Source organism: Glycine soja, chromosome 8, assembly GCF_004193775.1.
Source record: "Glycine soja cultivar W05 chromosome 8, ASM419377v2, whole genome shotgun sequence".
NCBI lineage: Eukaryota > Viridiplantae > Streptophyta > Magnoliopsida > Fabales > Fabaceae > Glycine > Glycine soja.
Window position 1 is genome coordinate 2,640,975 of NC_041009.1, and position 9,783 is coordinate 2,650,757.

The following is a 9,783-nucleotide window of genomic DNA, read 5'->3' on the forward strand; positions in this document are numbered from 1 at the left end:
AACCAAAAATGATCCAGCAAGAGAAGCCACTTAACTGATGATAGTGGGATTAAAAATAAAGTACACTTAGAATCTACCAAAAAGAAAACCAGTACTTCTTTACAACAAAATTTGATAGTCCTCCAAAACACAAACAAATAGTGGCTATTTATGCCTTATAGTGAGTTCTATCACGTCATTGAAGTTGTAACTTATGGCTTCAACATTGCTTTGTTACTTTTTGCTAATTATTCCTTGGGAATCCATGGTGCTTCTCTGATTCACCAACTACTTTGAGTTTAGAATTGGGAATCAAGCTCAGCCATTAGAAGTTTTCAAATAGAAATAATGAACTAAAGAACAAGCACTTAATTATATATACAATTGGACGGCGATGATTCAAGGTAAGTAGGTAGTACTATAAGCAGGCAGCTGCACAAAAGTTAGCAGAGTAAAATATATTTTACAAGATATGCTATTCTTAGGAGCACAATCTGAAACGACCCGTCATCTCAACAAGAATAATTTCACGATCACACACAAACAGAAAGAGAGGGGCTCACGGGCAGCACCAAACAAACAACAACAATTACAACAAAGTAAAAGTGGCCAAACATGAAAAATAAAATTCAAACAACATTTCTATAGGCAAAAAGTGCAACCTGTCCTGTGGTTTAGATTGTTCATTTCTCTCTCTCTCTCTCTCTCTCTCTCTCTCAATTGATGTCAGTAGAAGCACCCGTGAACTCTCTCTCTGTCATTGATTCTCTGATTCAGCTTCACTTTCCAGTCCCACCTATAAACAAGTAATATTAACTTGTATATAAACCGTGACACAAGCCAATTTACACGGCACTTTGTAGTTCCAAACCACATTCCCCACCTTAGTATCATTCTTTTGCTCACATTCTCTTCGAGAATGTCAAATTTGCATTTTATTTTCTATGGTTTAGTAGTTATTCTTTTTCTACAAAATCCCAGTGCAACACAATGCCATACCAAGGGAATTCGGCCTAAGCCAGGGAATGGTTTATCCACCAACATGACCAGAGTCGAATTTTCAGAACAACAGTTCATGAAATGGGTGAAATTTGTAGGTGGCCTCAAACATTCTGTCTTTAGGACAGCAAAGAATAAGCTTTTTCCTTCTCACACTTTGCACGTTTCTAAGAAGCATGGTAAGGGAGGTTTTTCGTCAATTCAAGCAGCCATTGATTCCCTTCCATTCATCAATGTAGTGAGAGTGGTAATTAAGGTGCATGCAGGGGTTTACACGTAAGCACTAGTATTATATTTCTTGTTATACCACTTGAATTCGGCCACATTCTAGTCTTTTTGCTGTGTGTTGTTTGTTTATGGTCTTTTGTTCATGTGAGACGTGGGGTTTGGTGTTTGTCCTGTCCATGTTCATTATTATTAATTTTTTGTGTGTGTGTGATGTGGTACATAGGGGAGTGATAATAACTTGGGTGTCTTTTTCCTTGTGATTCTAATGCCCCGAGAATTGCTCTTTGGACTACAGAAGACTTTGCACCTAATGAGCTGTCCTTTCTTTCACACTTGTCCTCTTTTTATATTCTTATTTCACAACTTGCAAGTTTTCTTCTATGTTTTATTGTCAACAAATTGTGAATTACATTTGATTGAAAATATCTTCTTTTTTGTGTTTTTTTCTTTAATTATACAGGGAGAAAGTTAATATTTCTCCTTTCAAATCCTTCGTAACAATACAAGGAGAAGGTGCAGATAAGACCATTGTTCAATGGGGTGACACTGCTCAAAGCCAGCCATTAGGAACCTATGGTTCTGCAACTTTTGCTGTGAATTCACCTTATTTCATAGCCAAGAACATCACATTCAAAGTAAGTGACAAGCTCCAATCCAATCTTGCTCTATCTGTGTGTTTTACAAGCAAATATAAATGTGCAAATTGCATACAGAACACTGCCCCAATTCCAGCACCAGGAGCAGTTGGAAAGCAGGGAGTGGCATTGAGAATTTCAGCAGACACAGCAGTATTCCTAGGCTGCAAATTCTTAGGAGCACAGGACACACTCTATGATCATATTGGTAGGCATTACTATAAGGATTGCTACATTGAAGGCTCTGTTGATTTCATATTTGGCAACGCTCTCTCTCTCTTTGAGGTTAGATTTTTCTCTCCACAATTGTACAGCTGTGATCTTGAATTATTGTTGTTAAATAATCTGAGAATTTGTAGTATAGTCTAGTAGGTATTAATTTAAGCCAAAGGAGTACAACCTAACCAATTTTTTCTTATATTATTCGATAAAATAAACCTGAAATGGAATCTAATTTGTTCCTTCTTCCCTCCCTATATCCATTCCATTTATTTATGTTATGTTATAATTACATCGGTAACTCTTAATTACTAGGGATGTCACGTGCATGCCATAGCACAACTTACAGGGGCCTTAACAGCGCAAGGAAGGAACAGTTTATTAGAAGACACGGGTTTCTCGTTTGTTCACTGTAAGGTCACGGGCTCAGGGGCACTTTACCTTGGAAGGGCTTGGGGTCCCTTTTCTCGCGTTGTCTTTGCTTACACTTACATGGACAACATCATCATTCCCAAAGGCTGGTATAACTGGGGCGACCCTAACCGTGAAATGTAAGTTTTTTTTTTTAACTATCTCTCATCTTGACACGCACAGAGTATAGACACACGTGTATGCACATAATAGTTAATTAATTGTTAACTAAAAGTAGTCTATGGTGTAAAGGCACTGGTGTAATATTTGTCTCAAATCACTTTTGTTTTATGTTTCGTATAAAATGTCAAATTAGAGTAAAAAAAAAAGTGAGGTTAAGAGTATATTTCACCAGAGTCATCTCTCTCTCTAACGGAAAGTATAAGGTTGAAAGAGTATGTTTTGTTGTTCCGTTCCGGATTACCTTTTGCAATAGTAACTAGTAGGGGCACCAATGTTTGTCCTTTTGCTCTTTATGCAGAAAAATTCTCAATGGTTTTATGCTTAGTCAGCCTCTAGTATCCTGTATCACTCTCCACCTATCCATTGTACCACATCAGAATAATGAACGAGTCTATTCTCTCATGTTAGAATAAGGGCATTGTTGGTTATATCAAGTTAGAGTATAAAGTAGTGTGCCACCAGCATAAGGAAGAGAAGTGACCTAATAACACGTGTCATGTGTGGTGGAAATCTACGTGTTGTGCTCATGAACCTTCTTATACACAAAATGCTAGAAAATTAACTTTTGTAAAGTATAAGAAATTTGTAGCAGTTTTAAGAGAAAAAAGGGTAGGTAAATATAGGGAGATTCCTACCCCCAAACTACATACAAGTCTCTCTATATAGATATAAGGCAGATAGGGTCTAAAAAAGCCACCTAATCTCAGACACAGCTTGATCTATTGACACATTGGCATGCGCATGTGAGTGCGTTTCTAATTTGTTTCCATGTGTTTTGGTGTTTATTGGGTCCACGTACTAGGACTGTATTCTATGGACAGTACAAATGCACAGGACCAGGAGCAAGCTACGCGGGGAGAGTATCATGGTCAAGGGAGCTCAGTGATGAGGAAGCTAAGCCTTTTATTTCACTTAGCTATATTGATGGCTCTGAATGGATCAATCTCTCTCTTTGATTTCATAGACAATTTTTAGGTATAAATATATAAATTACAATTTCATAGTGTCCCGGTTGCTTCACTTATAGAATCACAATTCCTTTCCGGCCGTTAGCAGTTTCCAGCTGCTTCACATTTTTTTTAACCTTTCTTTTGGTAAAAATGGGACCGAGAGGGGGATCCACAATATTTTTGGGCACACTTCATTAAAATTTGACAATGAACGTGATATCATATATCATTATTTCTATTTCCCGGCCACTTATATTTTATCATTTTCGTATGTATCATAAAATTAAAAGGGCAACTTTTTATTATTCTATTTTTGTGTTCAAGAAATATTTCCCTGCTCAACCGGAAGGATTTCTCTCATTACACTTTGATGGCCTCGGCCTCTGATTTATGATTGCTTAAGGTTCTAACAAGTGATGCATAAGTCAGCAACTGGTGGAGGGAAAAATTTCACTTGCTATGAAATCTTTAATCAATGAGCTACTGCCATCTCCATCACGGTAGTAAATTATAGGTTGAACCAGTAGAATTCATAAGGCTTCCACCGCTCTTGAAAAACTTGGTCTTTACTGGTGTATCAATATGAAGCACTGCTGCCTATTACCATCGAATATTTTCTACTTTTTAAGTGTTAAGCATTGTAACTGTAAACGATCAATTAATATAAAATATTTTTAATGTATTCATGAAAAAATTAGTAAAATTATTATATTAGGATAGTTTGTGATTAGATAATAATATAAAATAAATTTATTTGTTTTGTATTTGGATTTAGATACAATAAAATCGTAATTCTATTGAATTCAAAATTAAAAAAATAATAATAAAAAAAAATGTGTGAAGGTAGAATCGCAAAAAAAAAAATAGGGAAAGAGTCAAAGAGGGAAGGGGGTGCAGCAGAATAAGGGGAAAGTGGGTAGGGGGGAGGAGAAGGAGGTGTAGGGAAAAAAGGGAGGAGGAGAAGGAGGTGTAGGAAAAAAAGGAGGGAGGGACACAATTATCCTTTAGCCAGTTGTTGAAAAGAATGGGTGAGAATAGTAATTCCCTTGGGGTCATGCTCTTGAAATATGGGCTTAAATTAGCAGTGGTTCGGCCCACTTATGTTGAGTAGCTGACATTAATAATGAACAGACGCGCTCCTCGAATTACTTGCTGCACTCCCATATTGCTTAGAAGTGCAGAAAAAAAAATCCAACTTTCTGTTGTCTCAATTTTGAATTCACCAAATTTTTTTTTTTATTTACAAAAACATTTCTGACTTCATCCATAAGTATTTGGATAGAAAGTACTACATTAAATGTACTTTAGTAATACTTTTTTCTCTTAAATATTTAATTTAATACTATTTATTTATAATATATAAAAGTTAAGACGCTTCATTTCTTTCCAATACACGTTGAATACAATCCGCTTCTCACATTGTACTGGCATTCAACGTGACCAAACTGCGATTCAAACAAATAAATGGCTGATATATTACAAATATTCTTCTTCATTTTAATCTTCCTTTCAGTGATTAAAATAAACTGTAATCGATGCATAGCCTATTCTCTTATTCTTTCTTAAGTATGTTTGAATCGTGCAAAATTAGTTTTAGTTGTCCTGTTATCCTAATGTTTTTTCTGATTGTTTTTCTCCAATTTGTCAACGGAATATTCCCTGTTCGAAGGTAAATTTTGACAGTAGTACCTTTCTGTCTTTTAGACATTTTTTTAACCAAAAGCCATATGCACACCATGTGCAGATGATTTCATTAAAATTAAGTAATTAACTACTAATGAAATTGAATGAAAAGAAAAAGTTATAATGAATTTTATAAAATAAGATGTATTAGTACATTTTGTTTTCAATTTATTTCTTGAATTCAAATATTTGTATAGTAAACAATGAAAATAGTTTTTATTTTTAGTTTTTCTGTTTCCTATATATAAACCTTTGAAAGCATAAAAAAAACTAAAAAAATAAGATGACAATTTTATAATTAAAGGTGAAAACAAAAAAGCCTTTAAACAAAAAACAAAAACAGAACTAAATGATCCTATTTATTTTCTAAGCATGTACATCTTATACGTCATTTAACACGTGAGGCTGGAAAATTCAACTAGAGAGATAAAAAAATTGCCATGAATAGGTGTAATAATTTGAGAGAATAAAATGCTTTAACCCCATTATTTGTACCATCCAAAATAGTAATTAGAAGGAATTTTTATGGTATAACCGTGTTACCTAGACATTCACTTGAGTGAAAATAATCGGATGAATCTGCATCGCAACGGAGAAAAACGGATTACGAATGGGAACAGGAACGGATTACAGACATGTATTCACATCTTCAATATTGCTACTGATTGCATGTGCATTCCATTTACCGAATGTAGCCAATGAATGCATGTAACGTTTCTGCTACAACTAGCTGTTAATTAATACTAGTAGGTTAGAATTACTGGCTGCAGTGTGTACGAAGGAAGTTAAAAAGAGATTTAAGGAGAAAAAAATACTGTACTATAGTACTTGGAAAGAACGGTACAATTTTGGGGATTATTATCTAAGCAACATGCATCAACATAACAAGCAATCAAAAACGAAGACACACCCTTACCCCTACAGTAAAATTCAAAACAATTAAAAAAAATTTGAAGATGAAGATACCACATATGGCAGCTAACGTCCAATTATAGTACGAGTGAATGCGATGAATCAGAAGAGATGACCACTAACCTGCATTCCCTGACATTCAAGATTCCCTATCATTAATTGTTAATTATAGTTGCGATTGAATAGGTTGAACTAACGAAAAGGATCCTCTGCAATCATTATAAATAACTTCACACTGTGCAGTTTAAATCTCACAGGCATGACTTTTTATTAGTATTTATAAATTACTATAAATCTTTGCTTTTTCGTGAAATAAATTATTTAACAATCACCATTTTAGGCAAATCTTGAACTAATAAATTGTTGGGGGAAAAAAAACAATTTAGCTTTGTTGTAAAGCATTCCTGATCTCAATGATATGTCAATGTCAACAAAATTTAGTGTAAAATGTTGTTAGTTAGGGGTGTGCGTAGATCCGAACCACTCAAACACTTCCATATGAACTTTGCTGTTTTATGGGTAGAATCGAGTTGACTTGTTCAAACTGAATGTCCCTCCATTTGGATAACAAGTTGTTATTTTTAAACCTGGGAATCCAATGACCTCACTTTTTACATCCATATTTTCTGTTCGTAAACCTTGTTTAAATCGAGGAATTACGTGGTGTAACAAAACAAACTCAACTATGAAGATGAAAATTAATTGCTGTAGCATTTGATTATAATGACAATATATGAAGATAATTCCATAAGCAAATTACATTGGGGACCTTCTAATTGTTCTCCTTCTATTTTGTCTTGACTCCCCTGTTTCCTACCCACCATATGTTCTGAAATTGCCAATCATGGGGCGCAGAAACACACAGAACACAACTATTACTAACAATGTGAAAAGAAAGCTAACTCTATCACTAAGTTTCACCAATCACCACCTCCTTTGGTTGGAAAAGTTCAATTCTGTGTCCCTTCCAATTTCTGCAGACTTCTGAAGCTTACTCATGACAGCATTCTTAAAACTGATAGCTTCTTGAATCTGAGAGCAAGACCTTTGCATTCTAGTCCCACTTAAACTACACCTAGACTCCATCATCTCGTTGAGGGTAAGCCTCTTCTTTGGCCCAGCTGGATCGGGGCGTTGCTTTGGAGCACTATGAGACCTCAGTTTGGCCTTGAAAGACTGAGTGCTGGCCATGTAGTTTGGAAAATTGTCATGATACTGCCCATAGAAGAAGTTGTTCTCGGTGCAAACACTTTTAGGTGTCATACTCATACTCATATTCGTAGGTGCAGCAACAACAACAGATCCTCCACAACTACAAGAGTTGGTGGTGAAGCGTGGAGTGCTTTGTGCTGTGGAGAATCTGCACTCTTCTCCTGTTAAGCCCCACTCTGAGTTGTGGTAATTCCTGAGGTTTGGTATGGACAAATGAGCAAATGGGAGAGGAGAAGGAAGTGCCTGGAATGATGATGGGTCATCACCAAAATCTGACATTGAGGTGTTGCTCCTGCGAGACCTTGACTTTGGCCTGCCACTGCCAGTGTCCACTTCCACTATTTTGGGGCTCCCATCAACACTGTTTGCATTGTTCATTGTGGCATCAAAAGAAGATGATAGCCTTCTGCTTTGGATGGGAGCTATGTACACACTCTTTATGTCATCAAATCTCTCCTGCAAAACATTCCAACCAATAAATAATAAACATAACTATGCAATTTACATAACAGTGGACAGGAATTCATCTAAAATCTATGTTGTCTAGTACCATGGATCTTCGCGCTTGTGTTTGAAACCTATGAGCTTCATTGCGAGATTTCTTAGACCTTACTGTTGCTTGAGCTCTAATTAGAGCCTGCATACTATGCAGGGTTGCTGCTGCCTGCTTCCGCACTAAGTACCCTCTCACAAGTGCTTGTAACTTGACCAATCCTTTTAAGGCTCTCAATGCCTTCCTTGCCTATTTAGAAAACCCAAAGAACAGTCTCTTGTATCAGTATAATTAGTATCTTAGTACGTGCATTTCACATAATAATTAAATATTTTGATCAAATCAAAATATCTCTGGTCTGAACATGTTACAGAATTATATGATCTATATCTAATCTAACTGAAAGCTAATTAAAAGCCTAGAATTTGCATATGACTAGTTCAATTTCAGCCAAAAACAGTCCTTTTTTTTTTGTCTCTGTAGTTGGAGAAAGGCAAACTTACCAAATATCCTCTAAACACGGTTTGAATCTTGACAACAGCCAACCTTTCTTGTCCAGCACCACCAAACGTGGTGTCTCTGCTGTTGCCGTGGCTGGTTAGTCTAACCACTGCCACGGCGGCCTGTGCTGCAGCCACTGCGGCATCTGCGGCTGCTGCAGTGGCTGCAGCAACTGCAATAGCATGCTTATTCTGCTCCTTCTCAGTTTCTGAGTAGAAGGATTGAAGCCAAGCGGCCTCTGCAGGTGAAATATTGGGTGGAATGGTGGTTGGATTATGACATAGACCTCGGGAATCTCTGTCTGAGTGATTTGAATTTTCTTTGCGCTCTCTGTCTGTCCTTATCCCAAACAACCCCTTCAACCACCTGATGGCTCTACCCATTGGGTGCGTGAGGGAAATGCAAATGCTACTACTACTTGGGTCTTTGAATAATATTAGTGCAAGTGGGAACGTTGAAGAAGTGAAGCCTACCGAAGAAAAACCCAGTCACAGACACAGTTTTTCAAGACACAAGAAAAGCGCCTAGTGGAAATCTGCATTACATGACAAAAAACATGCATCTGGAGGAGGCATGGTGAGCAAAATCAAAACAACATTATAATAATGGAATATAAAAATTAAAAGAGAGCTACATTGTGGTGTTGGGGTTCACATTGCAAACTAATTAATTAACAAAAGTAAAAGGATGGAGTACCTTGGTAGAATCAAATTCAAAAGTGGGAGAAAGAGATGAGAAGAGAAGAGCCCCATAGTGAAATCTCTATCTTCATCTGTCCTCTGGAGCGACGTATCCTCAAAAAGAAAGATACCTCAGTGTCCCAAAACATCTGACACACTCGTGTCTCGTGAAGGCATTCCCTAACTTCCTCTGCGCTCTGCAACTGTTTTACCCTCCTTTGCTGGCTTCTTAGTTTAACTCCTAGCCAATGAATGAAACCAGTGTCATTCTATATTTTTCTCAGCTTTCAATAGGCCATGTTCTTCACTCGTAAAAAGAAACCGAATAATAATGCACGAAGCCCTGTTGAAGCTGAGCCAATAAAAAGATAGCTTTTAGTTCAATTAATGTTGTTCTTTTCCTCACCCAACAGCTACCTATGCTGTTCTCTGCAACCCTTTGCTCTTTCTTTATTTCACCCTTTTTTCTCTTTCATTGTTTCGTTTTACTGTTTCCTCAATTATTTGTGTACTAATTCAAGCTCCCCCTTTGTTTTTTCTGTCGTTTCTCTGCAACTTAGAAATCATAGGGTCCTCTCTCTATTCTCTCTACCAATATGTTGTATATTTTATTGTAGCAGAGAAGCTTGGTTTTTCCATGATTGATTAAATGTGGTTAATTGTTAAAAACTTGGAATTGTATTTACCAAACAAAATTA

At 36.5% G+C, this 9,783-nt stretch overlaps 2 protein-coding genes across 2 annotated transcripts; one reads left to right on the plus strand and one right to left on the minus strand.

Moving 5' to 3' along the window:
* The first annotated feature begins 680 nt into the window (after window positions 1-680).
* LOC114422753 (probable pectinesterase 53) lies at window positions 681-3,844 on the plus strand. The gene is made up of 5 exons (XM_028389271.1): window positions 681-1,254; window positions 1,667-1,841; window positions 1,920-2,126; window positions 2,376-2,611; window positions 3,457-3,844. The coding sequence occupies exons 1-5, from the start codon at window positions 899-901 to the stop codon at window positions 3,608-3,610; spliced, it is 1,128 nt and encodes a 375-aa protein (XP_028245072.1). The 5' UTR covers window positions 681-898; the 3' UTR covers window positions 3,611-3,844.
* A 3,034-nt stretch (window positions 3,845-6,878) lies between these two features.
* Window positions 6,879-9,575, minus strand: LOC114424287 (protein IQ-DOMAIN 14-like). The gene is made up of 4 exons (XM_028391125.1): window positions 9,102-9,575; window positions 8,408-8,967; window positions 7,962-8,153; window positions 6,879-7,867 (listed from the first exon to the last, which is right to left on the minus strand). The coding sequence occupies exons 2-4, from the start codon at window positions 8,786-8,788 to the stop codon at window positions 7,124-7,126; spliced, it is 1,317 nt and encodes a 438-aa protein (XP_028246926.1). The 5' UTR covers window positions 8,789-8,967; window positions 9,102-9,575; the 3' UTR covers window positions 6,879-7,123.
* Window positions 9,576-9,783: the final 208 nt, after the last annotated feature.